Below are 24,197 nucleotides of genomic sequence, written 5' to 3'. Positions count from 1 at the left end.
ATATACATTGCTGCTGGTTGTACATTAGAAACAGAACAATTATTTGTTTTTATAACTCTATTCCCAAGAACTATATGTAACCTTGAAACAACCTTGTATCATGCTGCCTTCCCGCTTGACCTTTATTCCTGCACGAAAAACGCAGCTCCATATCAGTATATTTCCAGAAGTTCGTGATTTGAAGTGATCCTAGATATAAACAGATCATGCTCGTATGTCGACGTTGTTGTGGCAAATATGTCGGTGTTATGACTGCGATATCTTTACTCTTTTCGTTAGCGTAGCTGAAACGCTCACTTGAAGAATGGTAACGATAAGCACATCCCCATTCTCTGGTCTGGTAGCATACACCAAACATTTGTATCGCTATTTTACGTTAAAATAGAAAGGTTAAAGTGTTCTCTTGTCCATGCATTCCCCGTTCTTCAGAGTAAGGTATATGCATTCAAGTCACAATCTCGACTTCCCTGAATATCTCTTGTGTCTAAAATAGACATGAATGATGCTAAGCTTGGTAAACTGTCGTCATAAATAATTCTTACATGAAAGTGTATAGAAACAGGAATCTCACTGCGAGTGTGTATACTTGTAGAAAACAATACTCTTATCTAGACCGATGTCTATTGAAAACAGTGCTCCTTTCTAGAGGGGAGGTATATATCAGTTCTTTCGTCTAGACGAGTGTAAAGAAACTTGTATCATGCACAGACGACAGTGTTGAGGATATCCATTATGTCTAGACTAAATTTATTGTAAATAGTACAGTAATCTTAGCTAAACGGGAGTGTATAGGTGATACAACTGTGTAGAGTGTATAGAAAACAGTAATCTTATCTAGACGGGAGTGTATAGGAGATACAACTGTATAGAGTGTATAGGACAGTAATCTTATCTAGACGGAAGTGTATAGGACAGTAATCTTATCTAGACGATAGTGTATAGGACAGTAATCTTATCTAGACGGGAGTGTATAGGAGATACAACTGTATAGAGTGTATAGGAAACAGTAATCTTATCTAGACGATAGTGTATAGGAGATACAACTGTATAGAGTGTATAGGAAACAGTAATCTTATCTAGACGGGAGTGTATAGGTGAAACAACTGTATAGAATGTATAGAAAACAGTAATCTTATCTAGACAATAGTGTATAGGACAGTAATCTTATCTAGACGGGAGTGTATAGGAGATACAACTGTATAGAGTGTATAGGAAACAGTAATCTTATCTAGACGATAGTGTATAGGACAGTAATCTTATCTAGACGGGAGTGTATAGGAGATACAACTGTATAGAGTGTATAGGAAACAGTAATCTTATCTAGACAATAGTGTATAGGACAGTAATCTTATCTAGACGGGAGTGTATAGGAGATACAACTGTGTAGAGTGTATAGGACAGTAATCTTATCTAGACGATAGTGTATAAGAGATACAACTGTATAGAGTGTATAGAAAACAGTAATCTTATCTAGACAATAGTGTATAGGAGATACAACTGTATAGAGTGTATAGGAAACAGTAATCTTATCTAGACGATAGTGTATAGGAGATACAACTGTATAGAGTGTATAGAAAACAGTAATCTTATCTAGACGGAAGTGTATAGGAGATACATCTGTATAGAGTGTATAGGAAACAGTAATCTTATCTAGACGGGAGTGTATAGGAGATACAACTGTATAGAATGTATAGAAAACAGTAATCTTATCTAGACAATAGTGTATAGGACAGTAATCTTATCTAGACGGGAGTGTATAGGAGATACAACTGTATAGAGTGTATAGGAAACAGTAATCTTATCTAGACGGGAGTGTATAGGACAGTAATCTTATCTAGACGGGAGTGTATAGGAGATACAACTGTATAGAGTGTATAGGAAACAGTAATCTTATCTAGACGATAGTGTATAGGACAGTAATCTTATCTAGACGGGAGTGTATAGGAGATACAACTGTATAGAGTGTATAGGAAACAGTAATCTTATCTAGACGATAGTGTATAGGACAGTAATCTTATCTAGACGGGAGTGTATAGGAGATACAACTGTATAGAGTGTATAGAAAACAGTAATCTTATCTAGACGATAGTGTATAGGAGATACAACTGTATAGAGTGTATAGGACAGTAATCTTATCTAGACGGGAGTGTATAGGACAGTAATCTTATCTAGACGGGAGTGTATAGGACAGTAATCTTATCTAGACGGGAGTGTATAGGAGATACAACTGTATAGAGTGTATAGAAAACAGTAATCTTATCTAGACGATAGTGTATAGGAGATACAACTGTATAGAGTGTATAGAAAACAGTAATCTTATCTAGACGATAGTGTATAGGACAGTAATCTTATCTAGACGGGAGTGTATAGGAGATACAACTGTATAGAGTGTATAGAAAACAGTAATCTTATCTAGACGATAGTGTATAGGACAGTAATCTTATCTACACGGGCGTGTATAGGAGATACAACTGTATAGAGTGTATAGAAAACAGTAATCTTATCTAGACGGAAGTGTATAGGAGATACAACTGTATAGAGTGTATAGGAAACAGTAATCTTATCTAGACGATAGTGTATAGGAGATACAACTGTATAGAGTGTATAGAAAACAGTAATCTTATCTAGACGATAGTGTATAGGACAGTAATCTTATCTACACGGGCGTGTATAGGAGATACAACTGTATAGAGTGTATAGGAAACAGTAATCTTATCTAGACGATAGTGTATAGGAGATACAACTGTATAGAGTGTATAGGAAACAGTAATCTTATCTAGACGGGAGTGTATAGGAAACAGTAATCTTATCTAGACGATAGTGTATAGGAGATACAACTGTATAGAGTGTATAGGAAATAGTAATCTTATCTAGACGTGTTTGTATAGGAAATATAACTGTCTAGACGAGAGAGTATAGGAGATGAAACTGTCTAGACGGGTGTCTATAGGAGATGAAACTGTCTACACGACAGTGAATAGGAAAACAATGCTGTCTAGACTAAATAAATGCATAGGACATAGGACTGCCTAAAAATGATGTATAGAAAAAACAACCGGATATCTAGATAAGAGTGTATAGAAAAACAGTACTATATAGACGAGAGAGTATAGAAACTGTCTACACGAGAGTGAATAGGAAAACAGTACTATCTAGACGAGAGTGTATAGAAAATATAACTGTCTAGACTAAATATATAGGAAATAGGACTACCTAGAGATTGATGTATGGATATCTAGACAAGAGTGTATAAGAAATAGCACGTGCACCGTCAAGATGTGAGTGTAAAGGAGGTATAACTGTCAAGGCCAGAGTGTATATGAAAAAGTACTTTTGTCTAGACGATAATGTATAGGAAACTGTCATCTGTCTAGAGGAAAATGTATAGGAAACGGGTCATCTTTCTAGACGAAAATGTATAGGAAACTCATCTTTCTAGAGGAAAATGTATAGGAAACTGCCATCTGTCAAGAGGAAAATGTATAGGAAACTGTCATCTGTCAATACAATAATGTATAGGAAACTGTCATCTGTCTAGACGAAAATGTATAGGAAACTGTCATCTTTCTAGAGGAAAATGTATAGGAAACTGTCTTCTGTCTAGACGAAAATGTATAGGAAACTGTCATCTGTCAAGACGATAATGTATAGGAAACTGTCATCTGTTTGGACAATAGTGTAAAGGAAACTGTCATTTGTCTAGACAATAATGTATAGGAAACTGTCATCTTTCTAGACGAAAATGTATAGGAAACTGTCATCTGTCTAGAGGACAATGTATAGGAAACGGTCATCTGTCTAGACGAAAATGTATAGGAAACTGTCATCTTTCTAGACGAAAATGTATAGGAAACTGTCATCTTTCTAGACGAAAATGTATAGGAAACTGTCATCTGTCTAGACGATAATGTATAGGAAACTATTATTTGTCTTGACGATAATGTATAGGAAACTGTTATTTGTCTTCACGATAATGTATGTGAAATTGCATTCTGTCTAGACGATAGTCCATGGGAAACAATAATCTGACTAGGAGAGTATGTAAGCGGAAACAAGTTCCCTCTCTATACGAAAGTGTATAGGAAACAGCTATTCTGTCCAGACGAGAATATGTAGGAAAATATAACTATTTATATGATATATGGTACTGTCCGTGACATCACGACAACCTCAGATATGTACAGGATTGGACAAGTGGGATCAATCATTTGCCACTTGATCTGTGAAGTCTGATGATTAATTTTGGGTAAATACCCAATTTGAATTTCGTCTTATATAGGCTACGAAGAAATTTCGACGTAATTAATCGCACATTCACCGCACAAGTAAATATTAGTAAGTATGAACAGACCGAGGAACAAACACATGTCAATTTCATAAAATAATAATCCCACGGAAATAAGTTCATTTGCAGTATCCCCAGGCTGAGGTTGTTTATACATGTACATATTTACGATCATATTTATAAACATAGATTTACAGGGATGAGGCTTACGTCGTTTATCGCCTATATTTTCACGTGTAATATGCGATGACAACACTTGAAACGATATAATTATAGAAATTAATTTCGTCGTTATCGTACCTGGTGCCAATCAGTGTCCACGCACCTACAACCTAATCACCATCATTGACAATTCGCTTAGAAATGAACGCGTATCCCTGTTATATATCCAATTCCTCCTCATACCATGTCATAATCATTCGGCCAAATCCACCATGTCCAGTTCATTAACGCAAACAGGACTGCGTATATGTTTATAGTGCGCGTGAGGTAAACGCGCGTGGAATAGCACAAACGTTATCACGTGACGCGAACAGCACGTCAAAACCAAAGCTGACTGACGAAGCTGATTATCCAAGAGAAAGCGTGAAGCAGACAAGAGAACGGCAGTTCGTATGTATCTGTGAAAAATTTCCTTATCAACTATGTTGTGTGATTTCGCTTGCCAGTTGTATACTGTGTTGTCGTAGGCCTACATGGTTAGCGGTGTGGGAGGAGATCAACTTGGAGCTTCACCAGAGTCTCGGTAAAAACCCCTACACACTCACCAGAGGCAATCACGGCTGCGCAGCCGTTTTTCAAGATGCAAGTAATTTAAACGTAAAAAATAACTTCATTGATATATTTCTTAAAGTGCCTGTGTTGTATAACGTCTTGGCGTCTGTGGAATATATTTCAAATTTCTATGGAGATATATTTTATGTGAAAAAAAGTCAATTTAGTGATATTCTAATTGCATCATAAAGTGCATATGGAATTGAATATACTGTTATAAAAGTTGTTTACAAATAACACGCTTGGATTTATACCACGTATATCTTGTCAATAATGGCCTCGGGAACAGGAAGCGAGGATGCGAAGGCTTCCCTCACAGGACAAAAGAAGAAAAGTGTACAGATAATTGATAATAGGGACGAAATCATTGAAGTTACGGAGAAACACGGACCACTGTACAATGCTATCCCGTGTATGCCGATCGGAGCAGCGGCCGTTTGTTGTATTTTAAACATTCTCGTACCAGGACTAGGTAAGTTGTACATCTATATCAACAGTTAAATATTTACAATTACCGTGATTTGTTGGACATCTCTATTGATTAAATATAAATATTCACAACAGGTGGTTATGTTCCCAGATTAAATCGAAATCAGGTGAAGAAAGCTGTTCAAAAGGAGCTGCGTAATTTGTGTCGCAAATCATGTAAACCTGTTTTGTGTAATATATAGTACCTGTATGCGAACCACAGTGTATTCAGTAAAAACAGATATACGTATACTGTTTTGGCGCGAGCTGATTACGTATTGTGTTTTTGGATAGTTTAATCAAGGGAAAATGACTAAATGGTATTTACTTATCAAATTATTTGCTTTCATTAGCATAATATGCATACTTTAATATACTGAGACGTCACAAAGATACCTGGAATTCCATAGCACTGCCATGCTTATCAGCCTTTTTGTCACTAACGATAACGTGTTTACCTCGGTAACCGAATTTTAGGTGAACCATTCTTTAAACGGCAGCTGCCAAGTATTTATGTACACACTTGAGATGCCAAACTTATTTATCGCGTAGAGGTGTAAATGCCCATTTCGCAATTATTGTAATGAAATAAAATACATGTATATTTTTGTAAACATAAACTACTTTGATAAGACTTGGGATAAGTCGAATAGACAGAGCAAAAATTCGTAGAACAAAAGAGACAGATATAAAAACATATACGACAAAAGTGTGTAATGATAAAATCGTGTGTACTTACGTATTCATACCTATTTATGTATATATTCGTCATGATATAATATTGACATGTGAAGACAAATATGGATGTTATCTGCAAAGCTGACAGACAAAAACGATGATTGTGCTGAATTCCCGAAGAAGACCAATATCTTAATCTCAAACCAAGGTCATTGTAGTCGTTCTAATACCGTAAGCGGCGGAACCTTTGCACGTGAACCGCGGAGGAGGCTAACGATATCTGGCTCGTAGCCTGCATGGTCATTAGGTCAAATCATTTCTTTGAAAGTGTACAAGGTCATACCTTTCCAAGGTCAAATAACCGTGTTGTTATTTATACCTCAGTCTCTGGTTACAACAAAGTATTTGAATTCCTATTATTTATAACGTAATTTCAAAATGGTATTCTATCGGAATGTTGTATTCAAGCTTTCATAAATAAATACCAAGTACCGTAGATACACGGTTAAACATGTACAGGTACCGTAGATACACGGTTAAACAAGTACCGTAGATACACGGTTAAACAAGTACCGTAGATACACGGTTAAACAAGTACCGTAGATACACGGTTAAACAAGTACCGTAGATACACGGTTAAACCAGTACCGTAGATACACGGTTAAACAAGTACCATAGATACACGGTTAAACAAGTACCGTAGATACACGGTTAAACAAGTACCGTAGATACACGGTTAAACAAGTACTGTAGATACACGGTTAAACAAGTACCGTAGATACACCGTTAAACAAGTACCACAGATATACGGTTAAACAAGTACCGTAGATACACGGTTAAACAAGTACCGTAGATAAACGGTTAAACAAGTACCGTAGATACACGGTTAAACAAGTAAGTGTTTAATGCTGAACGTTCGTACGACAGCTAAGGTCATGATTGGGGTGCAAATGGATGACTGGACTATTGACGGACACTTTTATAATGATTGCCACATATGGGCATGCACGTGTTTTGTAAAAGTTGTACAAAATCATGAATACATAATAGGCATGCAGAAGATAATCCCTATAATACTGTGACCGAGCAGTACCATTTTTTTCAATGTGAAGGGGTCAATGTTTCAGATGAAGTATTGGACTACCGTCCTTGGAAACCATTTTCATGCGGATTAGCATAAAGACAAAACCCGTTTACAGACGAAGGTTCTGTTATGTGTCGCTCATACACCTGTTGTTTGTCACAAACAGGTGTGTGATTCATTATACATGTGAACAGGTTCGTACCAGGTAAAATGTCACAAGTCAATGCTAATTACCAGGGACACTAAGTAGGACCAGGCGGAGTCGGTATAGACCGTAGGTGGTGACGAATAGTCAGGTGGCAGATCGATCATTAGGGTGGACGCAGCTTTAGGACGTCAAAATCTGTCAGTTCTTACGTATAGCGAATACCATAATAGTCAGATCAATCCGTCCTCTTCTTAACATCACCAGTTGTTATTGATTGTATTGGTATAATATTTCATAGTTTGGCCGAGACAAATGTTAGACACCAATGGGTATGATAATCAATCAAATTTTAACATATTTATGAACTTAGAATTACGCCGCAACAATAAGGATGTCCCGCGTATGAAAAAAAAGTTTTGACGTTTCATTTAGTTATAGTTAAAGAGGCTTTTCAAAGCCAATGATCACGGCAGTGACACTAAGCACCACTCGGGTATCAGCAACGATTAAGATGTTCAACGCCAAACAAGTTTCCTTTCAGCAGATCTTAAAGTTTAAAACTTAACCTCGCACATGGACTTTACATCACACACAATCGGTAAATCAATCTCGGTTCCTGTAATGCCCCGTAATCTAAAGACATAGCAGTAAACCGTTTCCCGATGGTGCATCATTTTACTGACTTGTGTGTTCTCTACTCAAAGGATACCAATAGTGCAACATCGATCTATATCACACTGTGCAGTTATGAAGATCTTCGAATGTTTCATCATTTTTATGTTCACCTCCCGTAAAACCCATCTTCTAGCTTTCCTTTTAGGGTGTGGCCCTGAATGAAGGTAATCTCTCAATAGCCCGTTAATTAGACTGTATCAAACAATTTTATACATGCGCGACAATAGTTGCAGTTTGATTCAACTTTTCTATCTTATAGACTTTCAATTGGTTTGTTTATATGTGGTTTTGTCTCGTTAAAACGCCTCATTGATAGTTATAGTAATAAAGGACTGAATTGGTACACTTTTTCAAAGAACCTTACCATGGACAGGGAGGAGTAAATAAAAACGATGATTTTAACCGATCTACATCATTTGTACTGAACCTCCAAATCTAGAAAGTATTCAGGACGACGTCAATGCCTTCAACAGAGTGTCATAATGATAGACTCGTCGATAAAGTACGTTACGATCTGTTACAGAAGGACTAAACATGGCGACATTGTTCTCAGTGAAGAATGATATCAGAGATGGCTCGACGTTTGCAAAAAACGTGATGTTTTGTTAGAACACAAGTCTGAGACACCCGCGATGGTAAGCATTGGTATAAATAACCAATCAGGTTGGCAGTATCTTGTTTTTGTTTGATGTATACAAAGCTGTGCTTCATAGACAATCAGCATCGCGACCAAACATTGAAAGTGAGAGCCATACCATTGTAAACCTGATGTGCACAAATTGGGTGCACGCTTCCCAAAAAGCATATGCATTCTTACTAATGAATTTTATGGCCTGAAAGAGTTCTTCATTATTTTCAATCCTTGCTCTTGTGAGATATGAAGATCGGAATATTGGCCAAAAAATACAATAAACTGAAGACAAGCCAAATTCAGATCATCTTGTAAGTTGGCCATACGCGCGTCTTTATAGTAGAGAATATCGCATATCTAGTCGTACAGTCATTGTAGTTGGATATTGTGATGCTCGTTATGCTCGCCAACGCATTGCCTTACATACCACGGAGCCGGGATTCCTTCATTTGGGTCAATGTACTACACATGCTTGCAGCTGAGCAGGGGTGTTGAAACTGTACTGTGGTGAGATGATACCCGGTAATAGTTCGGTATTACTGTACGTTAAATGAACACAATAAAAGTAATTCAGGACGGTGTCAATTAGAGTTCGGGTCACTGACAGAGGTGTGGCATCACACTCAGACAAGGCAAAACCAGACCCCGTCACATTATACTGAAAACAGGCGGTATATAATTTTAGGTCAGTATTATTTTACATCCTATTAAACAGGAAACTATAAGAAAAAAATAATGAATTAACTTGGCTTTATAGTGCTACCATACTGAAATGCCACCTCTGGACAAAGTAACGTGACACACACACGTATGTCGCCTTTAGATGACCTGAGGTATTGATACGACGTTGAACAACAACAATCCAAACCAAACCAAAGAAATGTACTACCCATTTATTAATCCTACTAACCGGTCATTGTCTTGTCTTGTTAAGGAGACGACAGTTCCAATCTCCTTTCTCGATCAGGCGGGTATATCACGGAAAGTCTTAGAACCCGATACAGATTGTGTTGTTTGGTTGATTACAATAGCTGTTATATATTCTTAATTCCCTAAAGTATATGATATTTTATAATTATTCTGGAAAACTCGATGAGTTTCATACGTCCTGAATATCAGTTGTTGTTCTTTTTAAATATGAATTGAACCATTCTGGTTGTGTATATGCTGACCGGCCTTTAAACCTCGATCCCTTCTCGGAGTATCTAGATATGGAACATTATCCAAAGAAGAAAAGCTGCTGGAGTCATCTACGATACATCTGTAATGGAAAGAGAAGCCGGAGATCAGACTGTGTGCCACTGGGTCAAGGTCTTGGCCTATTGTCGCCACGCAATGCCTTATATATCGAATATGTATTAGATGTCGACATGACTGCTTTGTGTGTTCAGCTGAAACACATACCTTATCAAGGATGTCTATTGGTATCTGAAGTTGTGACCTCCCAGGAACTTTCACCTGGCGGGAAACTACAGTGTAGGAGATAACTGGCCTAGAATTTCATTTCTTTCTAATTGTACTTGTGTTTTTATCTATCCAGTAGATGAATGAACGGCACTTGAAAAGAAAGTCTTTGAAAATCCGGGTGGAACTTTCTTATGTTTGAGGCGAGGGTGCAGATGTTTATAATTATAAAAGTTATCTTCAGATTTTGCTAGTAATGTTTTCATTCATTACTATGTATACTATTATATCAATAGAGTACCATATGATATAATGTGTTTAGAATATGCAATCTTTTATTTGTAGATCTGTTTTTCTCCTAATTATCTTCTGAACGCCTGTTTCTGGGTGTTTTTTTTTTACCATTTTCACCATTTAAGATTTGTTACCTACATGTATATAATTGAAAGGATAAATCAATCGATGATTAAGGTGTTCGTCCCTTAATTAGGTAAGATTGATACCGTGTGTTCACAGACGACAAAGACCATGCAAAATAACTACCGGTTTTTTTAAACGTATATTCCCTACCATCTGGAGACAAAAGACGCCCTCTTATTGACAATTAAATCAAAACAGAGGAAGCAAATTTTACAAAAGGAGATGGACTCATTTACCACGGAGAACCATTCAATATTCTAAACGAAGGGGAGCATTGTGGAATGAAGGCTTCAGGCCAAAAATATTGTAAAAGAGAAGGAGTTCATCAACCACGGAGAATAGGAGAGAACCACCTACTCTTCCAAAAGATGGGGAGCTTTAAAGAATAAGAGCCCAAGGCCACAAATATTACAAAAAGGAAGGGTTTTTCAACCATGGATAACGGAAGAGAGCCACGAAGTCGTTCAAAGGGTTGGGAACTTTATATAATAAAGGCTACAAGCCAAATATATTTCAAAGGGAGTTCGTCAACCATGTAGAAATGAAGAGAACCACCAAATCTTTCAAAAGATTTTTTCGGAATACAGACTACAGGCCACACATATTAAAAAAGAAGGGGTTTATTTGATTATCAACCACGGAAAATGGGAGAGAGCCACCAAGTTTTTCAAAAGGTGACAGTTTAGGTCACATGACTCCACTAATGACGGGATCAAAGACTGACTGTTTAAGTGCCATCACATTACATCATGAAAAACAACAAAGTGTCCTTGCCTGTATGTATGTACTTACCTGTTTATGTACTTACCTGTTGTATGTACTTACCTGTTCTATGTATATACTTACCTGTGTGTTTTTTGTACTTACCTGTTGTTTGTATGTAATTACCTTCATTTATAATTACCTACTTACCTATTGTATGTACTAACCTGTTGTTTGTATGTACTTACCTGTATTAACCTGTTGTATGAATGTACGTATCTGTATGTATATACTTACCTGTTGTATGATGCACTTACTAGTTTGTATGTACTAACCTCTTATTTGCTGTATGTATGTACTTACCTGCGTTTTTACCTGTTGTTTGTACTTACGTGTTAGCAGCTGTTGCTCGCACCACTTCAGTGTGTACCATGGGTAACTTACCACTTCAGTAGCACCCATCCTTACCGTTACCGAGTGTAAACTAATGCCTAGTAGAGTGTGAAACATGGAGGTTTTGTTATCTTTGTAAAAGAATGAAATACAAACGTCCTCGCTTGGTAAAAGGATGGAATACAAACGTCCTCGCTTGGTAAAAGGATGGAATACAAACGTCTTCGCTTGGTAAAAGGATGGAATACAAACGCTCTCGCTTGGTAAAATGATGGAATACAAACGTCCTCGCTTAGTAAAAGGATGGAATACAAACGTCCTCACTTGGTAAAAGGATGGAATACAAACGTCCTCACTTGGTAAAAGGATGGCATACAAACGCCCTCGCTTGGTAAAAGGATGGAATACAAACGTCCTCGCTTAGTAAAAGGATGGAATACAAACGTCCTCACTAGGTAAGAGGGTGGAATACAAACGTCCTCACTTGGTACAAGGATGGAATACAAACGTCCATGCTTGGTAAAAGGGTGAAATACAAACGTCCTCGCTTGGTAAAAGGATGGAATACAAACGTCCTCGCTTGGTACAAGGATGGAATACAAACGTCCTCACTAGGTAAAAGGAATGAATACAAACGTCCTCAATTGGTAAAAGGATGGAATACAAACGTCCTCGCTTGGTAAAAGGATGGAATACAAACGTCCTCACTAGGTAAGAGGGTGGAATACAAACGTCCTCACTTGGTAAAAGGTTGGAATACAAACGTCCATGCTTGGTAAAAGGATGGAATACAAACGTCCTCACTTGGTAAAAGGATGGCATACATACGTCATCGCTTGGTAAAAGGATGGAATACAAACGTCCTCACTAGGTAAAAGGAATGAATACAAACGTCCGCACTTGGTAAAAGGATGGAATACAAACGTCCTCGCTTGGTAAAAGGATGGAATACAAACGTCCTCACTTAGTAAAAGGTTGGAATATAAACGTCCTCACTTGGTAAATGGATGAAATACAAACGTCCTCGCTTGGTAAAAGGTTGGAATACAAACGTCCTCGCTTGGTAAAAGGATGGAATACAAACGTCCTCACTTGGTAAAAGGATGGAATACAAACGTCCTCGCTTGGTAAAATGATGGAATACAAACGTCCTCACTTGGTAAAAGGATGGAATACAACCGTCCTCGCTTAGTAAAAGGATAGAATACAAACGTCCTCGCTTGGTAAAAGGATGGCATACAGACGTCCTCGCTTGGTAAAAGGATGGAATACAAACGTCTTCGCTTGGTAAAAGGATGGAATACAAACGGCATCGCTTGAGCGAAGTTCATCAATCTTTTAGGTCAAATACAAGGTATTATCGAGTTAGTGTCGATGGGTGAAATACGTCGAATAGCGAAGAAAATATGTATCCTGATGTTGAAGCAGATTTCTAATGTCTTGAGCGAATGTAAACTTTAAATGATAGTTTTGTAAGTAACATCAGGTGTGGTTACGTGTGGTAACAGGTGCTGTGGTTTATAGACGTCCTTGGTTGATGAGGACAACTATATGATCTTTATTGAATTATTATATCGATTCTCATTAGTTTCTAATCATGTACTTCCGAACGACCTGGTTATACAATGGTTGTTCCTAACCTTAGTGGTGGCTCAATAAACCTACTTCACTTAATGACACGTCTAAGGCATGACATCATCACCGAATCATTATACTGACTTGGGAACGCACTGATTAATTTGATATAACTATGTAAATGGGAACGCACTGATTAATTTGATATAACTATGTAAATAGGAACGCACTAATTAAGTTGAAACGACATTGTAAAGTAGGGTATATAATTTGTATTTAGCGCAAGCGTCAGACATTAAACTATAGTTTGACGCCACGGAAAAAAAACGTCTCTGACTTAGTTACGCCCTCACTCAATAACAATTCTATATTCATACATTTATGTAGAGGAAATTTATTTATTCTGCCGTTATGACATCCGTGGGGAGTACAAGTAACAAAAAATATCATATTATTTAATGATGGATGAAGAAGAACGATTATTTTTTTTGACTGTAAGATTTTGTATCTGCTGGGAATTCTGAAATACTAATTTCACGTAGTTACTGGTTGTTATCATTGAAGTGTCAGCTATATAAGGATATATTTGATATTCAAGTGTTTTTTTCAACGATACTAATGCTCCAAATTTGACCCATATTGACCTGAGAGTGTGAAAATCCAAGCTAAATTTATCACTACAGAGTCTTATCAAACAGGTTTTAAGTTATCAATTGCTCCTTCACCGGTACATACAAACAACTTAACACCAAAGGAAAGGTCACAAGTGTCATTTCCAGGTTTGAAAAATCCCACGAACATTCGAAATAGGCCATAAACATAGTCATGGCATATACAGTAAAACATAAGAAATCTTGTTTTGGAGACAAATGTCTGCTGTCCAAATACAGGACACCCCTCGCCCCATCCTATCCCAACCTCTGCGCACTGTAGGTTATTTCAGTGTGCTCTGATTGGATAGATACTTACGACAGTGATACCTGTCTTTTCTCTTCTAACTGATTGTTTCTTAACGGTGCCCCCATCGTCTTCATATGACCTTGCATGTTAGCTCGAAGAAAACAAAAACATCAACAGGATGTTGTTTGACCAGTGTGACGTCAAGATTTAGCTAATATATGTCAACAGAAGCCAATATCTGTCAAGAACACGACTCTGTAGCTAGGTGGCTTATAACGATTCTTACTATTAGGCGAGTGTTGGAATCACTAGGAATGAACCGTAACTACATTATATAGGTTTCTCTGGCGAGGAAACGTCACGGCCGTTTCCTCCACTTGATTTCTGACTCTGGAGTTTCAGTGTCTATAGGATGTTTAAGAATTTATTGTTGGTGTCTTTGATAGTTTTATTTATTTGTTTGGAAGCTCATATACATCATCAACACCTTCGAAAAGGTGGCTTAGTTCAAAATGAGTCAAGGGAGAAATGATATTGAATTGCGAACATTCCTCGGTGTAAAGATTTGCAGTTATCTTTTGTCGATATTTCACTTGAAATTGTTCCGAAACCATCTCAATTCACCCCCTTCCTTTCATCATGACGCACTAGATACTGGAACATATACATGTATCTATTTATAAACAAAAACAAATTAAACGAACAAAATAACTACATTAATTTTACTGAATTTGCAAAACAGAATTTTATCCGAAAGATAAACAGAAGGATTATGTGCAACTCTTGGTTACCATGGTTACGTTTTACCTGGCTTCACCTCAGATTTTTGTTTATTCGTTGTTAAGGATGACTTCTCTCTTAGTTTGTTATTCCGTTTGTTATGAGTGGGTTTTTTTTTTTTTTAGATTTTTGCCCGCTTTGTTTTACAATTTACTAGTTAACTGCGTCTTCTATAATTGTATGATATTAAGATCGATCGCAACAATACTGGTTTAGGCAAAGGAATTGTCGTCATAAGCGGGCGATGTGATTGTGGTACCAAATTTTAAAATCACGCTAGGATGCTATCTCAATGATATTTCAAAACCTGGGCATGTCGCTTCGCCTTTTACTGTTCATTTGTATTAGCCAGCATGTTTTCCATTATTACAATACATTGTGCTTTAATCTTTATAGAATACAATGTAAATCAAGTTATAAAAACCAACGTTGAGGCCCCAACATATAACAGGTTTGAGGCCGTAATTCGAGAACATCATTCTCATTTGAAATGCACTTGCTCTCTACGATACATCGACCTACTGACCGTCCAATAGGGATGTTTAAGTCGCGTTAAACGCTGTTTGTTTGTTGAAAATATGCGCCACTGTTATAAAGATGCCAGAATGACCCATATGACTGACGGGAGGCAGGGGCGTCTGTGAAGTACAGACATGTTCTGGCAGGGCAACATGTACTTACTGCAGGTCTATATAGCTGCACATGCTGCAGCAGGTCGCTGTTAATTACACCACCGTCGTTCAGTTCATGTAGTTACAGATGACTTGTGATCGGTATGTAGGGTATTGTTAGGTTGGCAGTCTTTCAACATAATAATCTGCCTGTTTTTATTCTCCCCTCGGCGTGTCTATTACTAGTAACTATGCATCTTAAAGATACAAAAACATATTCTATTGTAATTATAATCATGCTTAGGAAGAGTAATAAAACATGGATGGTTTATAAATACCTGTATTATACTTGCTATCTACACTTCCGCTTCCGGTCCTTAATTGTTCCTTACTCTTAATCAGTGCCACCCACGTACTTTGGCAATATCTATTCATTATTGTTTACATAACGTTGCATAACATGACTGATGATATGAGGGTTAGTTTGAAAAATGAGATGTAATTATGTTATAAATCAAAGCAACTTTGAAGTTGGTGTTAGTTTTTGTCTATAGTTAACAAATTGTGTTGTGCAAAAGGGGCTATCTCAAATAGCATCCATTAGACTGGACCAGCTGGTCTGTTCTGTAATGTAACCGAACCGTAGGACCGACAGAAGATTTGAGAAGTTCACAAACGATATAAAATACCACTTCTGAAACCAAGCTTTATGTAAAATTATATCACCCAGTATCCATGCATGGTAATTATAAACCGATTTTGTTCCTCATTTGCTAATTGATTTGTTCCATTTAGGCTTACCATTTCGTTCATCATATTAAGATATTTCAAAAACTGCGGTGAAATTAGTCCGTTGGAGTCAATATTTCGAGTATATTAAGAATTAGTATAATCAAATGGATAGTCATTTAAATTTAATATGATAATATAAACAGCAACAGAGCTTTAAAGAGTTTTTAGGCTGGGATTATATAATCGTTTTAACAGATATTTTGTCGGTGTCTCCCAACACTTTTTGTGTGTTTTACTTCCGTTTCATGATCCTGAATGCGTGAAGCTGATCCATGTCAACATGTTTTATTGGTTAATTGTATTTCTAAAGAAAAAAACAGGTGCTAAGTGCTGAAATGAGGGCTGCAGATCAGTTTTAGTGTCTTAGTATCCTTAAACCGGAAGGCTGTCATAAAAGCCAGTTTCTGCAAGATTGCTAGGTTAACTACAGTTCCTATCCCGGACAAACATGAATTTCCTTGTTGGCGTATAATTCAAACAACACATATAACGTAAGCAGTCACACAAGGACACCTACATGCTTCAACTATTGATCATCATGAGCTTTTATCTGAAATATAGGTCATCGATTTTTAGAATACCCGTTCGTTATTGCAGTGTCATAATATTAATCAAAAGGAAATATTGCAATCAAAGCACTGCGCACAAATACACATGCTTTTAAATGATTAAAGAAAATGAAACCTGACCAAATGGATATTAAAAAATAACTTGGGATCAAAACGTTTGCGCTGGTATATTTGCAAATTGCAATTTTAAATCGCTACGAATATTCAATTAAGTACAAAACACGATATGAACAGATCAATGTAAGAGACACGAACACCAAAATTAGAAAAGTTTCCTATTACCTTATCAGCTATTACTGTGCCTACACAAACTTCTTTCTTTGTTACACAAATTAAGATCACTTTCCTATATAATCTTTCAGAAATATTCTCTATAATAAATGGATGTTTCCGTGGATCTTAAATACTCATGCATGATACAAATACGCGTCTACTCCTAGCTGGTCGACTGTCTACCCAATGTTAACTGGTCGACTGTCTACCTAATGTTAACTGGTCGACTATCTACTCATCTATGTTAACTGGTCGACTGTCTACCCACCTAATGTTAACTGATCGACTGTCTACCTAATGTTAACTGGTCGACTGTCTACCCACCTAATGTTAACTGGTCGACTGTCCACCTACCTAATATTAACTGGTCGACTGTCTACCCACCCAATGTTAACTGGTCGACTGTCTGCCCACCTAATGTTAACTGGTCGACTGTCTACCCACCTAATGTTAACTGGTCGACTGTCTAACCACCCAATGTTAACTGGTCGACTGTCTGCCCACCTAATGTTAACTGGTCGACTGTCTACCCACCTAATGTTAACTGGTCGACTGTCTACCTACCCAATGTTAACTGGTCGACTGACTACCCACCTAATGTTAACTGGTCGACTGTCTACCTAATGTTAACTGGTCGACTGTCTACCCACCTAATGTTAACTAGTCGACTGTCTACCTAATGTTAACTGGTCGACTGTCTACCTAATGTTAACTGGTCGACTGTCTACCTAATGTTAACTGGTCGACTGTCTACCTAATGTTAACTGGTCGACTGTCTACCCACCTAATGTTAACTGGTCGACTGTCTACCCACCTAATGTTAACTGGTCGACTGTCTACCTACCCAATGTTAACTGATCGACTGTCTACCTAATGTTAACTGGTCGACTGTCTACCTACCTAATGTTAACTGATCGACTGTCTACCCACCTAATGTTAACTGGTCGACTGTCTACCCACCTAATGTTAACTGGTCGACTGTCTACCCACCTAATGTTAACTGGTCGACTGTCTACCTACATGTACCTAATGTTAACTGGTCGACTGTCTACCTAATGTTAACTGGTCGACTGTCTACCTAATGTTAACTGGTCGACTGTCTACCCACCTAATGTTAACTGGTCGACTGTCTACCTACCTAATGTTAACTGATCAACTGTCTACCTACCCAATGTTAACTGGTCAACTGTCTACCTACCTAATGTTAACTGGTCGACTGTCTACCTAATGTTAACTGGTCGACTGTCTACCCACCTAATGTTAACTGGCCGACTGTCTACCTACCTAATGTTAACTGGTCGACTGTCTACTCACCTAATGTTAACTGATCGACTGTCTACCCACCTAATGTTAACTGGTCGACTGTCTACCTACCTAATGTTAACTGGTCGACTGTCTACCTACCTAATGTTAACTGGTCGACTGTCTACCTACCTAATGTTAACTGGTCGACTGTCTACCTAATGTTAACTGGTCGACTGTCTACCCACCTAATGTTAACTGGCCGACTGTCTACCTACCTAATGTTGACTGGTCGACTGTCTACCCACCTAATGTTAACTGGTCGACTGTCTATCCACCTAATGTTAACTGGTCGACTGTCTGCCTACCTAATGTTAACTGGTCGACTGTCTACCTACCTAATGTTAGCTGGTCGACTGTCTACCTAATGTTAACTGGTCGACTGTCTACCTACCTAATGTTAACTGGTCGACTGACAACCCACCTAATGTTAACTGGTCGACTGTCTACCCACCCAATGTTAACTGGTCGACTGACTACCTACATAATGTTAACTGGTCGACTGTCTACCTACCTAATGTTAACTGATCGACTGTCTACCCACCTAATGTTAACTGGTCGACTGTCTACCCACCTAATGTTAACTGGTCGACTGTCTACCCACCTAATGTTAACTGGTCGACTGTCTACCTACATGTACCTAATGTTAACTGGTCGACTGTCTACCTAATGTTAACTGGTCGACTGTCTACCTAATGTTAACTGGTCGACTGTCTACCCACCTAATGTTAACTGGTCGACTGTCTACCTACCTAATGTTAACTGATCAACTGTCTACCTACCCAATGTTAACTGGTCAACTGTCTACCTACCTAATGTTAACTGGTCGACTGTCTACCTAATGTTAACTGGTCGACTGTCTACCCACCTAATGTTAACTGGCCGACTGTCTACCTACCTAATGTTAACTGGTCGACTGTCTACTCACCTAATGTTAACTGGTCGACTGTCTACCCACCTAATGTTAACTGGTCGACTGTCTACCTACCTAATGTTAACTGGTCGACTGTCTACCTACCTAATGTTAACTGGTCGACTGTCTACCTACCTAATGTTAACTGGTCGACTGTCTACCTAATGTTAACTGGTCGACTGTCTACCCACCTAATGTTAACTGGCCGACTGTCTACCTACCTAATGTTGACTGGTCGACTGTCTACCCACCTAATGTTAACTGGTCGACTGTCTATCCACCTAATGTTAACTGGTCGACTGTCTGCCTACCTAATGTTAACTGGTCGACTGTCTACCTACCTAATGTTAGCTGGTCGACTGTCTACCTAATGTTAACTGGTCGACTGTCTACCTACCTAATGTTAACTGGTCGACTGACAACCCACCTAATGTTAACTGGTCGACTGTCTACCCACCCAATGTTAACTGGTCGACTGACTACCTACATAATGTTAACTGGTCGACTGTCTACCTACCTAATGTTAACTGGTCGACTGTCTACCCACCTAATGTTAACTGGTCGACTATCTACCTACCTAATGTTAACTGGTCGACTGTCTACCTACCTAATGTTAACTGGTCGACTGTCTACCTACCCAATGTTAACTGGTCGACTGACTACCCACCTAATGTTAACTGGTCGACTATCTACCTACCTAATGTTAACTGGTCGACTGTCTACCTACCTAATGTTAACTGGTCGACTGTCTACCTACATGTACCTAATGTTAACTGGTCGACTGTCTACCTACCTAATGTTAACTGGTCGACTGTCTACCTACCTAATGTTAACTGGTCGACTGTCTACCTACCTAATGTTAACTGGTCGACTGTCTACCTAATGTTAACTGGTCGACTGTCTACCCACCTAATGTTAACTGGCCGACTGTCTATCCACCTAATGTTAACTGGTCGACTGTCTACCTACCTAATGTTAACTGGTCGACTGTCTACCTAATGTTAACTGGTCGACTGTCTACCCACCTAATGTTAACTGGCCGACTGTCTACCCACCTAATGTTAACTGGCCGACTGTCTACCCACCTAATGTTAACTGGTCGACTGTCTACCCACCTAATGTTAACTGGTCGACTGTCTACCTAATGTTAACTGGTCGACTATCTATCCATCTTGTTCCTTGTAAAGTTCTCCCCGATTTACACGACTTCTCTAGTTTATACTTCGTTATCGCAAAGTCAAATGAGTCATGAAAGAGCCCGAGCATTCGAGGTAACAGATTTTATTTTGTATAAAATGTTTACTTTTGGAAATAATTGTTGGAAATGATTGATTACTTCGAATCAGTCAGATTCTTAGAGGTAGCAGAGTACGCGAAAACAAATCTTGTCTGTACTTAAATGTGGTCGAAAGTAAGTAACATTTTTAGCACATTTAAAAAATCGTAAAGAGGATGCACATGTGTTTCATCCCAGTTATCAGTTGACTCCTTATCTTAAAAAAAGAGAACACAATTGCAGAAATCGTAACGAGAACATCTGCTTTCTGTTTTCTTGGTGTATTAATAAACACAGCAACAAGGCTGATCATTCCCATGCTGGGAATCAAGAAACGAGATACCATTTCAATCTATTATAATTCTCCATATTTATTGCGAATCAAGATATTGCATTAAATCCAAATCTGCTATTTATTATGTAATTATAGATTGTTTATATTTTAAAAAATTCCGCATCATACTTTACGAGTGAACATAATTTTGGTATTAAAGAATATTCTACACTGTGATTAGATGCATGATTTCGGATGCACGAGAATGTTTTCTAAATATAAAATTTATGTATACACTAATAAACACAAATGTATGAGAATGCGTTCTTGCTAGCGATGGATTTACAAAACTCTCACATGGTTAAGAGAGAGTTCCTCAGGGGTCGGGAAATGATGAAGACATTCATTCATTAATGTGGGGTCCACTCCAGAACTTATTATCTACTTTCATGACCTCTGCTGCACTCGTCGCAGTATTTTGTTTCTCCGTTTTTCTGTCCTCTCCCTATTATGTTGCCTTGGATCTACTTGGAATACATTTTTACGTTATCAATGTGTCTGTCATGTTTAACTCAGACCAACACAACGACAAAAGGTGCAACTGAGTTCCCTATGTTTGTCGTTCAAACCAGGTGGCAGTAACAATCGGTTAGATCATTGTCTGTTTGATGCTAATGAGGACAGGACTGGGAACACGAGTAATGAAAAGACCATTATCTCACCCGATTCATGGTAGTTCCTAGAAGTCACTTACTACGAGTATTTTTCAGCCATGGGATTTACGAGGAAATCCGTTCTGAGCTCTGCATTAATAATATATCCTATCTTACCTACTTTTAAGAATACCACTTGCTAAAATAGTATACTATCGTTATCAGACACCGGATGTGTTTGTGTAAGTACCACATGTGGTGGTGATACGCTAAAAGTACCCCGTACATCGTACCAGTCAGCCTCAGTGTACTCCGGGCGGACGCACTCTGCGATAAGGCAGTTGTCGGGAATATGATCCGAGGTGTGATATTGTCTGTGAATACAGTTGTAATTTAACACAGATCAGATAAGTTTTATTACTGCTATTATCATTTATACAACTGAATAAAAACAAAAGATTTCCTTTCAGATTGTGTGCATTATTTTCTGCACATATCACTTAAAGTTATAGCCGTACTTGTCAGAATTTATCAGTTTATGTCCAAAGGCTTTTGTAAGAAATTCAAAGCTCCCGAAACATTCGTTTGTAATTACGCTGTTAGTGAATTTAACGGTTACTTCGCTAGTCATATGTTTTTATTAGCTTCAGGTGTGTGTTGTTAATGTTGTTATCAAATAGAAAATAATAAATATCTAGGGGAGACTACTGCCTGAGCGAACATAACAACACTTGTGTCCTGCTGATTCTGACGCTAGCCTCGCGATTTCATTATCCCGGGTCTATCATCTGACTCTCAAACAACATTTAGACAGATTCCTGATCTATATTGACAGATGAGTGTCAGAAATATTGTGTTTACTCGATAATTATACAGAATTATTTATTAATCTGATGGATATCATGGCATGGCTCAGTCACTCAACAGGCTCAAACAGGGAGTGGGATTACAATGGTTAAACGTTTGAAGGACATTCTTCTATTACAATATTTACCTTATATATATTACCGCATACATAGTAACACATATGGACATCATTTTTTTTCAAAATGTTTTATTATCAAGTAATACATGTATGTACAATTACATAAAGATATATACATACATGGATTAGACAACATGCTAAGCCTATACTGGTCCTTTCCAAAATATATAGACATAATAACGATTATTCCATTGTGTTTATATTGATATTCGAACCAGATTCTCGTTTATTACCAGGTTTCTAAAGCGTAAGCGTCTTCTGCTTCCTGGACGACACATAATGTATAAATCAAGGTCAAATCCAGGTCAAGTCACGTGCTCTGGACGACACATAACATATAAATCTAGGTCAAATCCAGGTCAAGTCACGTGCTCTGGACGATACATATAGATCTAGGTCAAGTCCAGGTCAAGTCACGTGCTCTGGACGACACATAACATATAAATCTAGGCCATGCATGTCCAGGTCAAGTCACGTGCTCTGGACGACACATAACAGATAAATCTAGGTCAAATCCAGGTCAAGTCACGTGCTCACATTGAGATATCTGTAGTGATCACGACACATAACATATAAATCTAGGTCAAGTCACGTGCTCACAATGAAAATCTGTGTAGTGATCACCACACATACCATATAAATCTAGGTCAAATCCAGGTCAAGTCACGTGCTCACATTGAGAATCTGTGTAGTGATCACCACACATACCATATAAATCTAGGTCAAATCCAGATCAAATCACGTGCTCACATTGAGAATCTGTGTAGTGATCACGACACAAAAATGTGTATTTCCGCCGACAGTCGGCATCTGTCGAGGGAATCACGTTATTTGTATCCTGGAATATCGTGTCAACTGGGACACATAACGCCATATATATGGGAAGCAAAGATGTTACAATATTCAAAAAATATACAATAAGAAAATTGAATGTTCTTGGTTATGTTGTGGGTAAAATTCAAGGTATGAAACTGATATATTAAGAACGGTATCGTCCTTGATTCTGTCGGTTATATGCTATCAATGTGTCATTGTTATTTAAAGTCAATGCAACGTCATAATATATTAAGGTGAGATTAAATGAGTTTGTAAGGTCTTTATAACCCGTTCTGGTAGGCTCTACAGTGTAATCAACTAAACTATCTGATGTCTTATGTGGATATTTATGTTCGGTATGTTTAACAGTACTGGTATGTACAGAACACTGTGCCAGACAGTAGAGCATACTACAATTATGTCGTTGTTTATTCATTATTCCATGAACTAGATTTCAGACATGCTAGGACAGATCCATTAAATTTCACATCGAATTTCTCTGATAAAAGCCATGATTGATGTCTAGAATTGCAAAAAAGAGTGAAATCAGATCTGGCGATATGGCGATAAAACTGTACACCTTGCACGCTAAATAGCGACCGGTTGTCTAAAATGGTTGATATGACAAACCTGTATAAAACACCAGCCAATCTGTTAGCTAATGTAAACAGTGCCATAGACTTGTACTCTGAAAGACATTTAGACACTCAAGCGATATCTGTGTCAGATTTGGGCAGGCTTTATTTCCAGATTGGCGATTAAGTTACGAAAATTATGAAACTGTAGCAGGATGGATTCGTCATATTGCTATCTAGC

General features: G+C 37.9%; 1 protein-coding gene across 1 annotated transcript in view; it reads left to right on the top strand.

The window, feature by feature from the left end:
- The first annotated feature begins 4,724 nt into the window (after positions 1 to 4,724).
- The window catches only part of LOC117324473 (protein stum homolog), a 59,024-nt gene continuing 39,551 nt past the window's right edge, over positions 4,725 to 24,197 (top strand). Inside the window, exon 1 of the mRNA XM_033880347.1 lies at positions 4,725 to 5,531. Coding sequence (XP_033736238.1) covers positions 5,333 to 5,531 — 199 coding nt within the window. The 5' untranslated portion in view covers positions 4,725 to 5,332. The remainder of the gene's footprint in view (positions 5,532 to 24,197) is intronic.

This window comes from Pecten maximus, chromosome 3 (genome assembly GCF_902652985.1).
Source record: "Pecten maximus chromosome 3, xPecMax1.1, whole genome shotgun sequence".
Taxonomy (NCBI): Eukaryota; Metazoa; Mollusca; class Bivalvia; order Pectinida; family Pectinidae; genus Pecten; species Pecten maximus.
This window is presented reverse-complemented; position numbering and strand designations above follow the sequence as displayed.